The sequence below is a fragment of the Drosophila guanche genome, unplaced genomic scaffold (assembly GCF_900245975.1).
Source record: "Drosophila guanche unplaced genomic scaffold, DGUA_6, whole genome shotgun sequence".
Taxonomy (NCBI): Eukaryota; Metazoa; Arthropoda; class Insecta; order Diptera; family Drosophilidae; genus Drosophila; species Drosophila guanche.
The window spans coordinates 8,555,988-8,575,218 of NW_022995747.1; the positions used below are offsets into that span (position 1 = coordinate 8,555,988).

The window sequence follows — 19,231 nt, forward strand, 5'->3', positions numbered from 1 at the left end:
ATTAGCAAGTCGCTTACAACCATTCCCCGAGTTCGCAAAGGATAATCTCTTTACACGTTTTTTTTCACAATGTGAATTTTCATTTATTCCCAGATCAATGTTATATTTAATTTGATATTGGTTATGAATATTAAAACTATACCAGGAGGGAGCGGATCTCTTTTGTTTTGTCAACTGAAATATATACAAATCTGAACTCTGCCAGGGCTGGCATTGTTGCACAATATATGTATCGAATCGCGCAATTTCGCAATACCTATCGATGCCCATGGTTGCACGCGATAACAATTTTGGCGCACGCGAAGCGCTATTTCTCTTTGGATTCTCTTCGTTTTCTGAAATCTTAGAAAATATAGTGTAGCAAATTAAACAAATAATGAAGCTAAGTGCGGGTTCACACTCGGAAACAGATGGTGTGGGTGCCCAATCCAATGGATCGTTCACTGCTGATGCTTCTGATGCTACCGACGACGCGGCTGCAGGCAACGCCAAGTCCGTGGCATCGGCATCCCAGATAACGGAGCATCTAGAAACTGTAAAGGGGGAACAGAGAAGACGAACAGCTGCAACCCATGATGGCGACTTGGATTTCCTGGAAAACGACTTGAATAGCTCATTGAGCCCAAAAAACGCGGTAACAGCCATAAAAAAACTACAGCGTCTCTCTTCGAACAGTAAGTACCCACTACTGGCACACTATTGCGTTAAATGCCTCTGCCGTATGCTAATGCTCTCTTGTGCGTATGCCCACGTTAACAGGGAAGCGCGATTTAATTAATTTGCAATCGGCGCTGAGTCCCAAATACATTGGCTTTGCAAATGCCAACTCCCCGACGCCGTTGTCCGACTCGGACGACACTATGCGCTCAACGCGTCGACGCGTCAATCAAGCAGCCGCCCTCAACAACAACAACAACGCAAGCCACAACAAAAACGACAACGCCGATGTACAGCCCAGGAACAATGTCGAGGGAACAGAATCACCACAGACCGTAGAAGGGACGCCGCTGCTAGATCGTAGTGAGAGCAAAACCTACATGAGCCCCATTGAAAAGCTGCTACTCAAAAATGGAGCCAGCTCACCAAAAAGCACAGGCTTTGAAACGGATCCCGATGACGTGGTACCCCTAGCCACTCGCCTGAAACTTCACCGAAAGCTTAAGCGTACCGCAAAAACTAGTCCGTCGGCAGAGAAGATAGAGGCAGATACATCGACTACAAAGATAGATGAAAAAATAGAGAAGGCGACTGCGACTACAGAGATAGAAGAAGAGAAAGTAGAAGTGACTTTAGAAGCGGAAACCCCGACAGAGGAAGGAGCGAACATAGTAATGAAAGAGCAGACGATGGAAGTGACTTTGGAGGAGGAAGAGCCGCCAGGGGAAGTGCCATCAGAGATGGAAGAAAAAATGGAAACAAACAATTTACAACCAATAGAGATCACTGACGATGCAGTCATCGAAGACACCGTTCCCATCAACATGAATGTAAAATCTGAGAGCGAGTCCGAGTCTGGGGCAGCTTCCTGCGATGTGGATGAGCCAGAGAGCAGCAGCCCGATTAGTTATTTAGGCAACGAACACACACAAGACACGCTGCCTGGCGAACCAGCCGATACGAGTAGCAAAACCATACAGTCGATTGACGAGCCGAATAACCCAGACTCTGAATTGGCGTTCGCCTTACCATCGGCGGCATCAACAGGCATGAAATCCCCTGGAGATCTGAGCCCGACAGCCTTTCACCAGCCAGAGGAAAACGGGTACATGAAGTCGCCATCGTCGGTGAGCCTGGACAGTGCCAAAGGAATGTCGATAGTCACCGATCCGGGCTGGCCCACCTATCAGGTGGGTGATCTGTTTTGGGGCAAGGTTTTTACCTACTGTTACTGGCCGTGCATGGTGTGCCCGGATCCGTATGGTCAGATTGTGGGCAACCCGCCAGCCCATCCACAGCGCACATCCACGGACAACGCGCCCGTGCCAATTCAGGTGCATGTTCGCTTCTTTGCCGACAACGGACGCCGCAACTGGATTAAGCCTGAAAACCTGCTGACCTTTGCCGGACTCAAGGCATACGAGGATCACCGCGAGGAGGTGCGCATCAAGCATGGCAACAGGAGCGGCAAGTACCGAACGATGGTGCCCAAGCGGTCGAAACTTGACGTCTGGCGGCAGGCCATCGATGAGGCCAAACTAGTTGCCGAGGTGCCCTATCCCGAGCGACTGGAGAAATTCTATAAGATTTATGAAAGCGTTGTGTGAGTGCAGACCAAAGAGAGAGATGCAGAGATCGAAGCTAATCAATGTCCATTTCAGAATCCTTAACAAGCAGAAGCGGAAACGTACTAACTCCATGGCGCAGGACACGTCGGATGTGGGTAGCAGCCTGTACGACTCCACAGACAACTTGCACGCCAAACAGCATCTTCAGTTGATGAGCGTGAAGCGTGAACGCTCGGAGACGCCGGTAAGTCCGGCCTTCTCGCCCGTGAAGAAAAGTCAGAAGCGAACCAAGCGGCGAAAGCTGAGCCAGGGAGCTGAGGCGGAGACTGGCAGCATGCCATCGCAGGTTGGGGGAAGTGCCGAGAACAATGTCACTACACCGATTTCGGAAATCGAAGAATATCGTCACCTATTCGATATCATCCAGGAATATGTGATTGTCCATCGGCACGACGAACAAGTGGACAAGGTTCTTCGGGCCATAGTTGGCAATATCTGGTCATTGAAGCAGCTTCAATTGCGCGAAAAAGACCGAGAGTTGGCTTGCGCAGCAATTTATCTGAATCGGGAGCTCGACTCGGCCATCGTTCAACGTGAACGCGGCGCCGGCAGCACCCAGCGGCTATCCAATCGCCTGAGAACGCTGGTGGAGCGACGGAGCCGTACGCCAGTTGTTACGCCAAGTGGTACGCCGACACCCAACAACAACAGTGGTGAGGCAGTGGCACTGCAGAGGCGACACTCGGAATTGCCAAAGACCAAAAAGCCAGTGAATCGACCCATCGAAGAGGTTGTCGACGATATATTCCAGCTGGACAGCAAGTACCTCTTCCGCGGCCTTAACCGAGGCTCCGTCTGTAAATATTGCTACAAGCCCGGCTCGAATCTGCTGCAGTGCTCGCGTACCTGCCACAGCTGGATGCATGCCGGTTGCCTGGAGAGCAAGAAAAGTGGACTGCCCATAACCATAAAGAACGGAACGAAGCTTAAAGGCTTAGAAGGTGCATCCTCCTCTACCTCTACCTCACCGTCGCCCGTTCCAGAAATTGAACACATCACAGGCGACGCTCCTGACGCTTTAGCCACTGTCGCTACGCCTACCATTGAGGTGATCTGCCATGAGTGCAATATTGATGAAGATGCAACCTGTTGCATTTGTCGCCAAGTCTTGCCGCCCAAGTACCCCTCACCGACACCCGGCTCGCCGCTGAAGGAGCCAAGCGAAGCAAAGGAACCCCGACTAGTGGACGGGACGATGATAACGTGTGGCCAAAATATGTGCGGCAGGAAATTCCATGCCGGATGCTGCAAATACTGGCCACAGGCGATCGTCAGCAGCTCCCTGACCCGCTGCCCGCTGCACGTATGCCACACGTGCGTCTCGGACAATCCCCGAAAATTCCTACCGGTAGGCAGCTCGAAGCTAACACGATGCGTTAAATGCTCAGCCTCGTATCATCAGGACTCGCGCTGCATACCCGCCGGCAGTCGTATGCTGACCACCACGACCCTCATCTGCCCCCGCCACAATGTGGCCAAGACCGATGCCCATTTGAATGTGCTGTGGTGTTTCATATGCGTCAAGGGCGGGGAGCTGTTGTGCTGCGAGACCTGTCCCATTGCCGTGCACTCGGGCTGTCGCGATGTACCGATCGAAAAGCATGAGAACTACATATGTGAGGAGTGCGAGAGTGGACGGCTGCCGCTCTATGGCGAGATCGTCTGGGCAAAGTTCAACAACTTTCGTTGGTGGCCAGCCATAATTCTGCCACCCACCGAGATACCCCACAACATTCTGAAAAAGGCGCATGGCGAAAGTGAGTTTGTGGTGCGATTCTTTGGCACACACGACCACGGATGGATACCACGTCGGCGTGTCTATCTGTACATCGAGGGGGATAATGGGGAGAAGCTGAAGCCCAAGTCTCAGCTGCACAGGAAATTCTACAATGGCATAGAGGAGGCCACGCGCTTTCTGAAAATCACCAAGGCCAGGCGCCATGAGCAGATGGTAGCGCGCGGCATCAAGGTAAATCCACCACCATACGTGAAAATCAAGATGAACAAGGCAGTGCCGCCGGTGAAGTTCGTGACCAATTCGGATGAGCATAGCACATGTGATTGCCGGCCCGAGGATGAGCATCCTTGCGGCTCAAACTCCAATTGCCTCAATAGGATGCTGTTCAACGAGTGCCATCCGGAATACTGTCTATGCGGCGACCGCTGCGAGAATCGGATGTTCGAGACCCGCAAATCGCCTCGCTTGGATGTTGTCTATATGAATGACCGAGGATTCGGACTGGTCTGTCGTGAACCCATCGCCGAGGGCGATTTCGTCATCGAGTACGTGGGAGAGGTGATCAATCAGGAGGAGTTCCAGCGGCGTATGCTCGAGAAGCAAACGGATCGGGACGAGAACTTTTACTTCCTTGGCTTGGAGAAGGACTTTATCATCGATGCCGGCCCAAAAGGAAATCTCGCACGGTTCATGAATCATTCATGCGAGCCCAACTGCACAACACAAAAATGGACTGTCAACTGCAACCATCGTGTGGGACTCTTTGCCATTAAAGACATTCCAGCGGTAGGCATTGAAATTGAACAACAAAAGTATTCCAGATATTATAATCATTCATCATCATTCATTTGCCCATGCAGGAAACCGAGCTGACGTTCAACTATTTGTGGGATGATCTGCTGAATGACAAGAAGAAAGCCTGCCACTGTGGCTCTGAACGTTGCTCCGGGGAGATAGGCGGCAAGCTTAAAGAAAAGGTAAAGTATTTTCTGTCTTTTCATTTAGCTTTCTCTAACATATTCACTATTTTTATGCACCACCACTTTAAAGCTAAAGCAACTGCAACGCAGCAGAACCTCTGCCATTCGCATCCAAGTACCTCCGGCCAAGAGGGCTAAGAAATCTGTGCCCAAAGTCAAGCACGTGAGCGCCGACGACGAGCCACAAGAGACTAAAAAGGATCAGTAAAACGAAAAGAAAGGAAGAGCGGATTTTGTTTTTTTTTCCATTTTTTTGGCTTTTTAGCATTTTCTATTATTGCTGTTATAGCCATTGCTATTAATGCTGGCACTTCAATGGATTATGAAGATTCATTCACTATTTTTTATTACGCGAATATTTATTCCTCACATGTTACGTTTATCGAGATATCAGATCACACAATTGTTCACACAGTCAAGAGGGCAAAGAAATCTGTGCCCAAAGTGAAGGACGGATCGGCCACAAATAGACCAAAAAAGATCAGTAAAACAAAAGGAAAATTAAAAAAAAATTTTTTTTTACTTTTTAGCATTTTCTATTGTAGCTGTTATAGCCATTGCTATAAATGCTGTCACTTTAATGGAATATGTAGAATCATTCACTATTTTTATACCCGGTACTCGAAGAGTAAATAAAATATATTCTATTTGTGTGAATAACGGTTGTATGTAACGCACAGAAGGAAACGTTTCCGACCCCATAAAGTATATATATTCTTGATGCATCAATAGCCGAGTCGATAGAGGCATGTCTCTCTGTCCGTCTGTCCGTCTTGTTTGTCGGCTAGTTCTCAGAGACTATAAGAGCTAGAGCCACCAAATGCTCACACTAAAACCAGTAAATTTAAAATCGCCCCCGGAAAGGGGCGAAAACCACCCAAACCTACAATTTTGAAGATAAAACGCCATTCCGTAGGGAATGGCTATATATATCAGATCACCACATTGGGATCCGATTGGATCATTATTATAGCCACAACGAAGAAATTAATTTCCAGTGGTTAAACCCAACCTGTCCCGCAGCTTTTGTTGTTTTTTTCACATTCTCTCATTCACACTCTGCTTCTGCTTCACTCGGCCTCTGCCGACTTTTAACCCAACCCGTCCCGCAGCTTACATTTGTTTTTTTTTTGTGTGCGGGCGCTGCCTTTGCCTCTGCCGCAAGTCTGCCGTGTGTGGGTCTAGGGAAGGGGGCGAGCTAAAGGAGCGTGTTGGTGTGAGTAGTGTTGTAGGTGTATATGACAGATGAAGACAAATTTTTAAATTTGACAAAACACCGCTAAGGTGTGCAGAAGTAGTACTGAGTGCCGGGTATAAAAGTTGTGACGCGTAAGAAGCGTCTCACACGCCCCTTCTCGTTTATTAAGCGAATATTTATTCCTCAAATGATACGTTTATCGAGATATCAGATCGGGCAATTGTTCACACAGTACAGAAAGTTCTCGCTATATTTTTGAAAATCATTTCAAAAATAAAACACGCTACGAAAGTGTAATGTTTTTAAGTGTTCTATTTGTCTAACATAAAAAATTATAAAGGTTTAATCAATCAGTTCAGTATAGTGTAGATTAATTTCTGTTCATTTTTTTAGTTTTTTGTTTCGCTTTATGCATATTAAAAATGATGTAAATGAATTTGTTCATATATTTCGTTGGTTGTTTTGTCGCTTAGCTACGGTTTAAAGCTGAGCACTTTGGTATACATACATATATATATATCGTATAACTCTCGTATGACTATAAAACTAGACATATTTTAGTCGTAAGATCCTAGGAGTATGCACTTTAATTTTAAGTGGGATATACATACTTACACTATACACACCACACCACACGGTGGAGGTGGAGCAAAAGAAACGTCGAGCGAGTCGAGTGCCAAAAATAAATCAAAACCATTCGTTTGTTAAGGGTTGTTGATCCTAAAGTAGCCATCATTTAATTTTGGCACAATGGCGCCTATCTTCTTGACAATCGTGTTGAGACTCTCCCGAGACATCTCGTACAGCGTGTTGAGAGAGATCAGGCGCATACCCTGCTGGTTGCATACCTCAATCACAGACCATTTCTCTAAAAGCTTCAGACAGTTGCGCACGGAATCCGTTGATATGCTTTCAGCTGAAAAATGGAAATCAGATATTTCTTGGATCAGTGCAAGACTGGCTCAATGCACTCACCATAGATGCAGCTTCCGCGCTTCACTTTGGCGGACAATTCGTAGATCACAAAGTTAATAAACTCAGACTCGAGCATGGAGTTGCGGTGAAGTATTTGCAGGGCTTGGGCCACCGTCAAGTATGTACAGGCAAAGGGAGCAAGCACCTCGCATATGTTGCGTTGCTGCTGAAGTGTTTCGTTTCTGTATAGCAGCTGGGGACCGCCATCGTCATCGTCATTCTCGTTGTTATCCCCACTGAGATGGTCCTCATCATCGTCGAGGTCCAAATGCTTTGCAAGCTTTCTAGCTTTACGGATGTCTTCAAACGGTATGTCCTTATCCTAAAGAAGAACGTACACATGTATAAGTAAGTTAGTGCTGAACGGTAACCTATTTAATCGTACCTCTTCTGGCAATCGAAGGTAATCGCGGAACAACAGATCGTCCAGATTCTTCTCCAGCAAGTGCTCCAATACTTGTGTCGGTTTGTTCAGTATGAACTCGTACCGATAAATCTGGGAGTTCTCCAGTGACGCTTCAATCAGCTTCTTGCGAGATACGGCCGCTGCATCCGGGGACTTGGCAAGCAGAGAATGGAAAGTTGTCATCAGTATCGAACTGAGGGCAAAGTGCGGGGCCAGTGCATTTGAGTAGTACGCCAGCTCGATAAAGCTCTCCACCGAGTCGACCGCACGAATGAACATGCGACCATTCTCGTTGCGTGTGCGGGTAACCAGACCTACAGAAATCAAGCTGCATTCAGAGAGACCTCAAAATTATATGGTGCTAACTAATAGATACCTGTGCCAAGCAGCTCGCAGGCATATTCCAACACATGTGAGGATTCGCCTGCGAACCCAATATCCTTGCAGCCAGACAATGAGTTTCGCAATTCATCCAAGGCTGCGGCCAGCAGCTGTTCCTCGGCACCCTGGCGATATCGCGTGAGGAGCAGAAAGGCCAGCGCGTTCGTGGACATCACAGATGTGGCAGCTGCACAGTCGAAGACTACCTGCCGCGAGATGCTTTCAATGAGATTTCGATGCTCTTCGCACACCACATCGGTGCCGTACAGTGAGGACGTCGATTGGTTATGTTGCAGCGGTCTGCACATCAAAATCAAATTTAAAAAGTAAAATTAACTCGAAAGTAAATGGCAACTAGCAGCGCGTACCTGGCTGCGGGCTTGTAGATCTTGGCAATGCCATCTTCGCGGGCGATTTGGTTGAACGAATTGACCAGCTCGCGTATCGAGTATGGTTCATTAAAGTCAATGCGCATCCGGCCGTACTTGGAGTTGAGTGCCTTCCAGATGCCCGAAATGGCATTTTTGAAGGACTCGGGTATCTTCTTCTCACCCTTCTGCTCTCGCACAAAGTTGCCATCGACGAGGCGTTCATAGTTGACCGAAACGGGCACTAGGAGAGCATCTGGAATGCTGCCGTCCATGAAGGCATTCACAATCACAGAGAGGATGCCGCCCTTCGGCATGCACGGCTTGCCAGTGCGCGTTCGTCCGCCCTCGATAAAGAACTCAACATTGTGCCCCTGCTTCAAAGCATGGGTCAGGTATAGGTGGAGCGCCGCGCGGTACAAAACATCCTTCTTGCCCTCCACGGGATCGATTTTGCGCTTAATGAAAAAGGCCCCAAGACCACGAAGCAATCCACCGAAGACGGGAATCTGCAGGTTATTTCCAGCGGCAACCAGAGGGCTGCGTATATCGTTGTTGGTCAGTATAAAGGTCACCATGATGTAGTCCAAGTGACTGCGATGAAGGGGCACAAATATCAATGGTGTGCCGGGCGACCGCTTCGATGCAGTTTTAAGCATTTCAATCTGTTTGGTGTTCGTCACGACGCCGGTCAGGAAGCATGGCAACAGCTTGTAGAGGATCCAAGATGTAAATGCAAGCAGGCCATTATTTAGTTTTGAGCCCATTTCCTTCAGTATGCTGATGGCACGTTGCTCCTGCTTGCGCAAAATCGCATGGTAGGATATACCCTTGCTCTCATCCTCCTCCTCTACCGCCTGATCAGCGCTAACGCTACGCGTGAGAAGTCGATGACCGTTTTGGGCATAGAGTTGTTCTCGCAGCGCTTGTTCGGCGGCTTGTTTAATGGCATGTTTGAGTGCCGGATCATTGTGAACAATTTCGGTAACCTGCAGAATGCGTGGGATGTGTGTATTTAGGTTATTTATTATTGGTGGAAACTGCGACGCGACGCTTACCTGTCGGTATTCGAACTTCTCGCTGCGAAATACCTGTGCGACATAGGGGAAGATCACGCCCCAATCAAAGTATCCTTTAAACGGTTTATAGCCCGCATGCGGCGTCAGCTCCAGCATGTTCTGGGTGCCAATGCCATGTGCGACGGAGCTTTGCACTGTTGGCTCCTACAACGAGAACGATCAGAGAACACCGCGGTGATGCAATTGCCGTGCATATATTTGATGTTCGTGAATGAAATGTTACCTCGAACCAGCCACGAGCTTGAAATCCATCCAATGCCATTACAAATATGAGATTCTTTGTTACACACTGCCAGTAATATGAATTCTAAGCTAGAATTATAACATTTCTTGCGCGAAGCAGCGCCCGGCTTTTTATTGCAACCAATCGAGAGCCGATAGGGAGTGCGGCTATCGATTGCGACAGGTCTTGTTATTGCCGGTGGGGGACTAGGTGGCAACGCAGTAGCATATAAATTCAAATCTAGAGCAAAATCTTTCCCATTATTTGTAATTCATTGAATGGAAATTCGTTATCAATGCACTGATAATGCATTTGCGTCACAGCTTTGAACTGAGGTAGGGTTAAAATGATGACTGTGATTGATGGGTGGTTGCAAAACTTACATTCGTTGAACGCAGCGTTACCAAAAGATCGCTGCGAATGGTGTTGATCTTCCCCAAAGACGTGCGATAGCTCAGATTCAAATTGGGAAACAAGTTGGCAATAATGATGGGTGCCCTGCACAACAAAATTATCAATTATCAATTATTATATTGCAATCTACTTGGTCTCCAATTAACCACCGATTGCTTCAAATCAGTAGCTCGCAATTAAATATACAACACCTCTTTCGATTGCACAGGAGGTCTACAGTCCAACTGTGTTTGAGTTCAATAGCCTATACATTCTTCTGCACATGTGTATGTACAAATGTATGTACATGTGTGAATTAAAGTTAGTATATGTACATTTTAAAGTAAGTGCTTGTGGTAGCGCTGCTGATAAGTGTATAGTTGCTCATAAAATATGGCACAGAATTGAACTTTGCGCCGCCATTGTTGGATTGATGGATGGAATCATCAAAATGAAAAATCAGCTGATGCTACTTTGTGTTGCTACTAAAAAAAATTATAAAAACGCACATAAACCAGATAAATGTCGCCAAACTTTGAATTTTGCCGCTGAAACAGTGCTACCAGATGATGTCTTAGGATAGCTGTGCTGCCACATCATTGCAGATATCAAGATCCGTTAGAATTCTCCATTCTACATAAAACCACGCCATTCAAAAGTTAACTAAATCTTAAGAAAGTGCGCAATGTTTCGTGTGCACTGCAACAAGTGTTCGAAGAGACGAGATATCGAGCCGACCATTCCATTCCAATTGACGCGATGTCATCACATTATCTGCGGCACCTGCCTCGCAGGCTATGCTGCCGAAAAGAAGTGCCCAATGTGCGGGCACCAACTGCAGACAATCAACATTAGTCGGGACATGCCCATCAGTGTGGCTAACTACTTTCAGGATCCCACCAAATTTCTCCAGCTCTACCGGAAGATAAGCAAGTTCCAGAGCGAGCAAAGAGCATTCGACAACCTTCATTTCTTGCGCAGAGAGGAGCGATATAACGACTTGCATCTGAAGCTGGACGGCTACACCAAAATGGAGGCTCAGCTGAATCAGCAAACAAAGGTGGAGAAGAAACGCATCGCCGAACTACGCGAGTACATTGCATTTCACGAACGTCCGGGGGTGGACAGCTTGGACGGCAGCTTAAGTTCAAGAGAATACACTGCAGGCGGCAGTCGTAGCCGTAGCCGTCCCCGAACTCCCTCGGACCACACTACGTCAGAGACCACGCTATCGGATGACTTGTTGGAGAGTTTCTGCTTGGACTCGGAAGTAGACTTTGGAACAAAGAAATCAAAGCATAATCCAATGTCCACATCGATGCATCGTTCATCCAGCCATAGCCATGACCAAAATATTCAAATGTAATTTTATAGAAGTGTAGTGTATTCATAGGTCGTTAGTCGGAAACATTACAAAATATCATCTCATGCTCTGGAAAATTTCTTATGGGATAAGCCAAGTGTTTTTGTGCTCTAAATATACTGTGCAGGAACGCTGCGGGCGTAGTCGACCTGGCGTGACATTCGATTAGGAGCAATATTTATGGTTCCAAGCCAATTTTAGAAGCCTTTCTACCGATATCAGATGCGGTACTTCACAAGGCCTACGCGTACTACTCTTTGTGACTCTCCAACGAGATGGGTTTATGGCGGGGGGCGAATGCGAGATAGCTTTACTGCCCGATTAAACATCCAGAAACGTAAATAATAATACGAGTAATTCCGAAGTCCTAATCAGATAATTGAGCGCTAATTTTACAGTCCACAATCTACACACATATGGAAAATACACTTTTTAATTACGATAATGGTTGCCAAGAGTATTCCGCAAGTATTCGAACGGATTGTATTGGATTGTTGCTATCACGCAGTTGTTGCAACAAAGACGGGGGCAGAGCCCCTGCACTGGGAAAGCAGGAAGGAAAAGTACCATGACAGGTAAAATCAAAACGAGATGATCCCCAGAGCATTCTCACAGCCTCACTCCTTCGTTTAAACCCGCAACCGGCGTATTGTTGGCACGTGGATGATAAGCGGAAATTTACATTTGTGGCTTGCGCGAAATAAAATATGCAGACGGAAGGGCTAGCGATGTGAGTCAGACGGTGCGGCAACCACCTGCTCGGCGACAATATAAACAACATGCCCATTTAGCATGCATTGGATAGTCCACCCCGCACGACCCCACGTTCGCTACTATAAATAACGGCGCTTCTTCTGCCCACCTGCGTCACAGAGCACATTACTTGAACTTGGCAGAAGAGGAACATGCATACATATGTACATACATACAATACATATCACATACATATGTACATATGTACAATACATATCACATACATATGTACATATGTACAGTAGGTATTACTATTTGGATTTATTTGGCTTCCATCCACAGCCCACAGCCACCAACACTCACCTCGTTTTCGCAAACACATAGTAGACGATGAGTGCAACTGATGCAATCTCTATGCCGCCGAGCAAAGAAATCTCAGCGACACGCTGGGCAAAGTTCAAGACAGTCGATAGCATGGTTATGCTGCTTCCCTTGCCTTGTCTTGCCTTCGTGCGGCTTCAACGAAATATGTATTCAATCAGCCGCTGGCCAAGTGATCGGAAGTGCGTGGTGTCTCAGTGTAGATGTGGTCCAGTGTCCAGAGATGTAAGCCAGCGTCCCTTCCTAGTTAATTATCGCCCAATGGGTGCAAAATATTGTAGATGATATGATGCCGTGTCGTACCGATTGCTGCTGAACAAACAATAACAAAACGGCGCGCATTGAGCGTTGTTCCAGCGACGACGCTCTCTCCTCACTCTCACTCTCTCTCCCGCTCTCGCTGATGCTTTCTGATAGCTTTCCTCCTCTCCGCTCCCTTCCTATGATGGTGGGGGTTGTATTATTGCGTTCTACTCGAAATATAACCAGACATCGCCCGTAGTGTCGCGACCCGCCATTCGGCATGCAAAAAAAAATATCGTATGATTCTGCGAGTGTGTTTTGCTTTATTCCGGTTTTGGTTTTTATTTTATATTGTTTTAATTTCTCCGGCACGAGATGAGACGATACGATGACAGCTAGAAGCACCTTTTGGCTAGTAGCATCCACTAAACCGCAGCGCAGAAATAATTGCTTAAACAGCTGGACTTGTGCAGTCTTTTAAACCGGTTTTCACTCTGCTAGTCGCCCTCGCCCTCGAGTGTGTACTTTTCTCGCTGTTTCGTAGTTAATTGAATAAAATTCGCGTCCTTTCTTTTGCCTTTGTGCTGAGGACGGTGCTTTATGCGCGACAGAGGAGCGTCGGACCGAGCGGTTCGAGTGAACACAGTGGAATAACAGTGGCCGTCCACGGTTGACGCTTAATTAAATGCCAATTAACGTGTGACAGTAAGTATGTATGCGCTAGGCCCTACACATGCCACATACATATGTTACGAGTGTACTTCTATATACGATGACCAAGATCGGCGCTGCACGAAGATAACCACAGCCGATTCCGTGGCATCCCGAAGGCAGCTGATGCTGGCGTTATCACCAAAGTGTGCTGGCACATAGAGTGGTCGTGGTGCGGGCATGGCTGATAACAACCTGATACTGATGGCTTCTCTCAACAGAAGAGAGAGGGAGTGAGAGCAAAAGTAAATACTTATGGCCTAAGACTAAATAGTTTAATCAGTAATTACTTTCGCACTGTATTATGAATAAAATTCATACAACTTTTGTTATTTATTATATAAAAGAGTGTGTCTGCATTACTTGGGGGAAAGTAAGTTTACTTCTTGGCCGCTGGCTTCTTGGCGGCGACCTTCTTCTTGCGGGCAGCCAGGAGCTTGGCGCGGTTGGCGGCAGCCTTTGTGGCGACATTGGCGAAGTGCGACTTGGCCAGCTCGACGTTCTGTTTCTTGGCCTTGGCCAAAACCTTTGCTACGGTGCGCTTCTCGGCAGCCAAAGCGGCACGGCGCTTCAACACCTCGGCGTATGGGTTCAGCTTGATCAGCTGGCGCACGTTGGTCAATGGGTTCAGGCGGCGGACGCTGCGGAACACGCGCTTGCGGGGATCGCGCAGAACCTTGCGGATCTCCTCCGACTTCAGCAGACGGGACAAGTCAGTGTTGGCCATCTTGGGCTGGGGCAGATTGTAGCCCTTCTTCAAGGTGGCTGGCTTCTTCCAGGTGCCGAACAGATCGTTCAGGCGCGAGAACGCAGACTCGGTCCAGATGACAAAGCGACCGACATGACCTCCTGGGGCGAGCTTCAGCAGGTTCAGCTTGTCGACATTGATGGTCTCGATGCCGGGGATGTTGCGGAACGCCTTTCGCAGACCCTCGTCCTTGTGGTAGACGACCAGGGGACCACGGCGGGCAACGCGGCGACGGTCGCGCATGGTACCACGGCCAGCACGGAAGCGCTGCGACTTGTACACCTGTGAAAGGTCACAAAAAAGCAAATTAGTTTTAAAATACTTATTTGTTAGCTAGAGTACATGCTAAAGGTGGGCTGTGGCCCTCCACTGCAAACGTTTGCAACTTTGAATCAGGTTACACTCGTAACGCCTAGGAGAGCAGTTGTTCTGGCAACGCATCAATGCTCCAAGGAGCCCGTAAACAAACTGACAATCAGTCACAAGTCAGTTGTTTACACGTTGCTGAATTGGGTTGGATTTGATTTGACTTTGTACCCACCTTCTGGATGTCAGCCCAGATCTTCAGGCGACGCAGGAAGATGACAGCCTGCTTGGTCTTCTGCAGCTTCTGGACTTCATCGGAGACTACCAATGGGAACTCGGAGACACCGTCGATGATGTGACCCTTGGACTGCACGAGGGCGGGCACGCCGGAGGCGGCGATGGCCGATACCAGAGCGTAGCGACGCTGGTTGACATTCACCTTGCGGTGCCAGCGACGGTAGGTCTTGGTGGGGGCGAACATGCGTCCACCACGGCACATGTTGCCGAAGGCACCCTGGCCGGAGCGGTGAGTACCACCACCACGGACACGGGGAATACGTGCGACGGCACGGCCTGTACCCCAGGACTCGGCAGAAGTTTGGTGACCTGAACAAAACAAAAACACAAAATTATTTTCCTTGTTTACGTCAAGCATTCAGATGTCAGCCACTTACCAGCAAGCTCGCTCACGGCGTACGGCTGGCGGTTGTTGCGGCGCAGCAGCTGGTGCACCTCGTTGACCACATCCGGACGGATGGGTGCCTTAAACACCGCTGGCAGGCAGATGTTCTTATCCTTGGCAGCCTCATTCTTTTCCGTGTACACGGAGACCAATGGCCTGGCGTTGCCTAAGCTCTGTAAACATAAACCAAAAGCGTCCGTTTAAACGTGTCCAAAACCATAACATGGCACACCACCACCGCCGCACACTACACCACACTCAACCACACAACACGTGGAGGTTAGGCTGAATTTCACAACACAATTTCACTGTTTTCGCACTGCTTTGTGTGTAAAACCCATGCTAATGAAGCTTGCGGCGGCCCACGCACTTATGTTGCACACTTTCTCACCATGTTTGTTGATTTTTAAGCCCAATAAATGGTATTAAAGATTCTGCAAATGCAGATACCGTCCTCTTTTTATTAAGAAGAACGAAGAAAGAAAGAGAGCTGCCGGAAATGGCCGAAAAGTGCTGGAAAACGCCTTTTTTGGCAGGGTTGCAATACTCAACTGTCAAATGGAGTTATCGTATTACAGTCGATAGTTGTGAGTAATGATCGCACAAAAAGATCGATAGTTGCTAAAAACATGTAAAATGGCCAAGAGGAGAGATTACAATAGAACATCAAAATCGAGAAATAGTGATGTATATGTAAGTGTGAACGTATATTATTTTAGGTATATTTCTGTGCTCGATGAGAAGAGAGAGGAGAGAGTATTTTGCTCTTTTGCTGACCTAATCCTCTCTTTGCTGAAAATCCTCTCTTTGGCATGTGGCCGCAAGGTATGGCAAGTAGGTAAGAAAGGACGAACTTTTCAAAGCTCCCACCTTTTTCGCACCTGTTGAAGGATTCATGTAACATGACATGAACGATTTCGTTTGTATGAAATAAATCAAGGGGGATGAAATCGCCGTGTAATTTACCTGGCGCCACTGGAATTTTTGTGACGTATTTACCTTAATTTTTGGTGCAAATTTCGCACCATGAAAGCTCCCTTGGTTTGTTAAGGGAATTTAAAAGCACTTTTCCTTTGCGAAGGGAATTTGAAAAACTAATGAGACAACTAATAAAACTGAATATAAAAAAAAAAAAATAAAATATATTCATTTTGGAATATGGAAAATATATAGAATATATAATTTATTTATTTTCAATTAAGAATTAACTGTTTATTAAGGAATAACAAGAGTAATAAATGTAAATATAAATTAAATATTTATATTTCTAAAATTATGTCAATCCACGTATATCGGTATTCGGTAGTCCCAGTTCAGATTTCTAAGTATTACCCATTGGTTGAATTCATGCAAAATAGTGTGCTCAGGCCATGCAGACGGTTACAAGAGAATCGGGAAGAAGAATTTTGAATGATTAGAAATTTAGTTATAATGAAGTTATCAGGCGGCGATTTGAGATTAGAGCTTAGATGTAGTTTGACATCTTTCGGTGTGGCTTCTGGTATAAGACGAGAGACAAAGATTGCTTTGCGGAGGAACACTGTTCCCTCTCTTGTAGGTGATAATATACAAATAAAACAAAAGAAAGAAAATCTAAGAAATCGGTGATTAGCCAGTGATAGCCGGTGATAATAATGATTTTTTCATCTGTTTCCGCAACTCCTCGCAACCAGTTCGGAATCAAAATCTCTAAGTAAAAAGCCAAGCTGGTTCGACCGAGTCTACAAATTCATTTTACTTATACAAATTACTAGTTGCTCCCGACCATAAGCCGTTTGCGCTCATTTGGCGTAAGCATCATTATTATCCGGTGTTCCTTAGCTAAAGAAAGGAGTAATTACAATGTATAAACCGAAGCTTACCCCCAATTATGTTGTAAAGATAGAAGAGCTGCACCCCAAACCACTCCGAGCTTATTATAATATTTACTTATGTTTCCCTTTCAGGAAAACAATAGAGTTTCTTATCTTATTGTTTTGCGCGCGCAGTTTTTCATACATGTTTCATACATCTTACATGTGTCTCTACATGTTACATACATTTACATACTGAACACAAATCACCTATGCTTCCAGGGGTGATTTTAATGGAACATTGAAATACAAATTTGTAAAATAAAAAGTCGTAAGATATACAATCCAAAAAAAATGTGTTTAAACTACTTCTAATTGATTTTTCTAACGGATTCAATTATTGTTTTAGTGTTAAGAGCCTTTACAAAATGGCCAAGAATAAGTCGACGGTGTACCTGGGATACGAAGATGAGGAGATTACCATTAAACAGGAGCAATTACTGAATAGCAGCACCAACAAAATAGGTGGCCTGCCCGTAAGTAACTCACTCAGAAGGCACAGCACATGTAACTGTGGCTGGGGCCCCCGAGGCCAAGAGCGTTGATAATTAAAATTGATTTTTACACACAGGACTGGCCCAGGCATGAGGTTACGGTGCCCGCCTGCCCGCTGTGCGGTACGGTGCGTCCGTTGATAGTGCAAATGTACGCGCCGTTGGATCGATCTCAGTTTCATCGTAATCTCTATGTGTTCGGGTGTGTGAGCCCCGCCTGTTCGCAAAACCCCAAGAGCTGGGTGTGTGTCCGCACCCAGCACTTGGACAATCAGTTTGATGTGATTTCTGAGCAATCGGCCAAGACAACGGCAGCGCCTGCCAAGTATAAGAAGAAGGCCAAATCCAGTGGACCAGTGAACTGGTGCAGTGGAGCCGATGATTGGGGCGACACTGAAGGCAGCAGCGGTGGCAACGGGCACAACGATGTCTCGGAGAGCATGGACGAGGCTATGGATATGACAGCCGACGACGAGCAGAATGAGCGGAATGGGAATGTAAGGCTGAATGCATTGCAGTACGCCAAGGGAGGAATGGATATGGAGGAATGTGTGAAGCAGGAACAAGTCAAGATTGGTGACGATGAAGACGACGAAGACGAGAGCACATCTGTGGAAAATGAGTTGGTTTGTGGCTTCAATCAAATCGACATGAACTCGCCCCAGAATGCAGATGAGGATCCAAATGCAAACTGTGCAGCAGCGGCAGCTCCCAGTGTGGTGGACGTTGCTGGCGCTGGTGCAACGGCAACGATTTGTGCCGAAATTGAAGGTCCCGAAAATGATGTCGTCCTCGTTGATACACCAAAGAAGCCGGAACGAGACTTGATCGCTTTGCTTAAGCACACCTCAATACCGGCCACCCTGGGACCCCTCTCCCAGATCAAGGATCTCACCCTTAAGTCCTACTTCATTGCCGTGGATGTTGAGAGCAAGGTCAAGGTGGAGGAGTTTGACAACTACGGCGGCACCTTATCCATGGATCACATTCGTGACCTTTATCAGGAGTATAAGCTGAGGGATGACGACCCTGCACATTCCCCAATGGCTGGTGGTGGTGGTGCCTCATCGTCCGGCGAGCCGTGTGATGATCACGAGTCTTATGAGAAAGCATTGCCCGCCCATGGCGATATTATATTTCACAATTTTATAACAACCATTCAGCAAAATCCGGGCCAAGTACTGAGGTAAATACATCCCAGAAAACATTGCTCTTTATAAATATGAATAATAACCATAAATTCTTATAACAGGTATTCCCGAGATGCGCTGCCATTGCTGGTGGCACCGCTTAACGATCCTCTGCCCAAGTGTCAGAACTGCAAGGGCGAAACCATTTGTGAGGTGCAGCTGCTACCCACGCTGATTCCCAAGCTACGATTCCAGCACAATGGCTGCAATGTACCCATTGAGTACGGCAACGTGCTGGTCTTCACTTGCCTCAAGAGTTGCTGGGATACACCCGACCTGATGCGGTACGAGCAAATAGTTGTGCAGTCCGAATCTTAGATTGCCACCCACTCACGCTGTAGCTGCTAGTCGCAGAGAAAGGAACATTTTAAACGCAAACTGCATTCACGTAATAGAAGAGGGGGGAAAGCTAAGCTTCTCAATTGTCCTAGGAAGATTTTATGCTCTAGTCGTTAAGAACGTTGTACGCTTTTAGACATGCCGATGAAAGATAGTTGCTAAAGATATCTCGTTATTTCCACTCCACTCGAAGGTGTTGTTT

The 19,231-nt window shown here is 46.9% G+C and overlaps 5 protein-coding genes across 7 annotated transcripts; 3 read left to right on the forward strand and 2 right to left on the reverse strand.

Annotated features, from left to right (window-relative positions):
• Window positions 1-238: 238 nt before the first annotated feature.
• On the forward strand, window positions 239-5,498 carry LOC117583679 (probable histone-lysine N-methyltransferase Mes-4). Of its 2 annotated transcripts, none has more exons than XM_034272150.1 (5): window positions 239-674; window positions 760-2,260; window positions 2,319-4,809; window positions 4,884-5,000; window positions 5,059-5,498. In XM_034272150.1, exons 1-5 carry the CDS (start codon window positions 377-379, stop codon window positions 5,209-5,211), a joined length of 4,560 nt encoding a protein of 1,519 aa, XP_034128041.1. In that variant the 5' UTR covers window positions 239-376; the 3' UTR covers window positions 5,212-5,498. The 2 variants fall into 2 exon arrangements, with proteins under 2 accessions (XP_034128041.1, XP_034128042.1); XM_034272151.1 differs by having other exon boundaries at window positions 5,074-5,498.
• Window positions 5,499-6,495: 997 nt separating this feature from the next.
• Window positions 6,496-13,004, reverse strand: LOC117583682 (glycerol-3-phosphate acyltransferase 1, mitochondrial). 2 transcript variants are annotated; one of them, XM_034272156.1, is made up of 8 exons: window positions 12,446-13,004; window positions 10,017-10,131; window positions 9,390-9,554; window positions 8,332-9,320; window positions 7,959-8,263; window positions 7,562-7,896; window positions 7,177-7,498; window positions 6,496-7,117 (listed from the first exon to the last, which is right to left on the reverse strand). In XM_034272156.1, the coding sequence occupies exons 1-8, from the start codon at window positions 12,556-12,558 to the stop codon at window positions 6,906-6,908; spliced, it is 2,556 nt and encodes an 851-aa protein (XP_034128047.1). In that variant the 5' UTR covers window positions 12,559-13,004; the 3' UTR covers window positions 6,496-6,905. The 2 variants fall into 2 exon arrangements, with proteins under 2 accessions (XP_034128047.1, XP_034128048.1); XM_034272157.1 differs by lacking the exons at window positions 10,017-10,131; window positions 12,446-13,004 and adding an exon at window positions 9,634-9,785.
• On the forward strand, window positions 10,651-12,277 carry LOC117583691 (RING finger protein nenya). The gene has a single exon (XM_034272168.1). The coding sequence runs from the start codon at window positions 10,712-10,714 to the stop codon at window positions 11,390-11,392; it is 681 nt and encodes a 226-aa protein (XP_034128059.1). The 5' UTR covers window positions 10,651-10,711; the 3' UTR covers window positions 11,393-12,277.
• Window positions 13,005-13,703: 699 nt separating the features above from the next.
• On the reverse strand, window positions 13,704-15,702 carry LOC117583687 (60S ribosomal protein L4). Its single transcript, XM_034272163.1, has 4 exons — window positions 15,545-15,702; window positions 15,146-15,326; window positions 14,707-15,077; window positions 13,704-14,447 (listed from the first exon to the last, which is right to left on the reverse strand). Exons 1-4 carry the CDS (start codon window positions 15,545-15,547, stop codon window positions 13,797-13,799), a joined length of 1,206 nt encoding a protein of 401 aa, XP_034128054.1. The 5' UTR covers window positions 15,548-15,702; the 3' UTR covers window positions 13,704-13,796.
• Window positions 15,703-17,355: 1,653 nt separating this feature from the next.
• On the forward strand, window positions 17,356-19,215 carry LOC117583603 (programmed cell death protein 2-like). Its single transcript, XM_034271996.1, has 3 exons — window positions 17,356-17,482; window positions 17,578-18,686; window positions 18,753-19,215. Exons 1-3 carry the CDS (start codon window positions 17,375-17,377, stop codon window positions 19,006-19,008), a joined length of 1,473 nt encoding a protein of 490 aa, XP_034127887.1. The 5' UTR covers window positions 17,356-17,374; the 3' UTR covers window positions 19,009-19,215.
• The last annotated feature ends 16 nt before the right edge of the window (window positions 19,216-19,231 follow it).

Excerpts from the sequence above, each read along its gene's own strand:
- LOC117583679 (XM_034272150.1), top strand. The coding sequence starts at position 377 with ATGAAGCTAAGTGCGGGTTCACACTCGGAAACAGATGGTGTGGGTGCC. Across the intron at positions 675-759 it reads ACAGCGTCTCTCTTCGAACA|GGAAGCGCGATTTAATTAAT; the intron begins GTAAGTACCCAC and ends CCACGTTAACAG. Across the intron at positions 5,001-5,058 it reads GCGGCAAGCTTAAAGAAAAG|ACCACCACTTTAAAGCTAAA; the intron begins GTAAAGTATTTT and ends CTATTTTTATGC.
- LOC117583691 (XM_034272168.1), top strand. The coding sequence starts at position 10,712 with ATGTTTCGTGTGCACTGCAACAAGTGTTCGAAGAGACGAGATATCGAG.
- LOC117583682 (XM_034272156.1), bottom strand. The coding sequence starts at position 12,558 with ATGCTATCGACTGTCTTGAACTTTGCCCAGCGTGTCGCTGAGATTTCT. Across the intron at positions 9,555-10,016 it reads TAACGCTGCGTTCAACGAAT|GAGCCAACAGTGCAAAGCTC; the intron begins GTAAGTTTTGCA and ends TTCTCGTTGTAG. Across the intron at positions 7,118-7,176 it reads GCGCGGAAGCTGCATCTATG|CTGAAAGCATATCAACGGAT; the intron begins GTGAGTGCATTG and ends TCCATTTTTCAG.
- LOC117583687 (XM_034272163.1), bottom strand. Across the intron at positions 15,078-15,145 it reads CGCCGTGAGCGAGCTTGCTG|GTCACCAAACTTCTGCCGAG; the intron begins GTAAGTGGCTGA and ends TGTTTTGTTCAG. Across the intron at positions 14,448-14,706 it reads TCTGGGCTGACATCCAGAAG|GTGTACAAGTCGCAGCGCTT; the intron begins GTGGGTACAAAG and ends GACCTTTCACAG.
- LOC117583603 (XM_034271996.1), top strand. The coding sequence starts at position 17,375 with ATGGCCAAGAATAAGTCGACGGTGTACCTGGGATACGAAGATGAGGAG. Across the intron at positions 17,483-17,577 it reads ACAAAATAGGTGGCCTGCCC|GACTGGCCCAGGCATGAGGT; the intron begins GTAAGTAACTCA and ends TTTTACACACAG. Across the intron at positions 18,687-18,752 it reads AATCCGGGCCAAGTACTGAG|GTATTCCCGAGATGCGCTGC; the intron begins GTAAATACATCC and ends TTCTTATAACAG.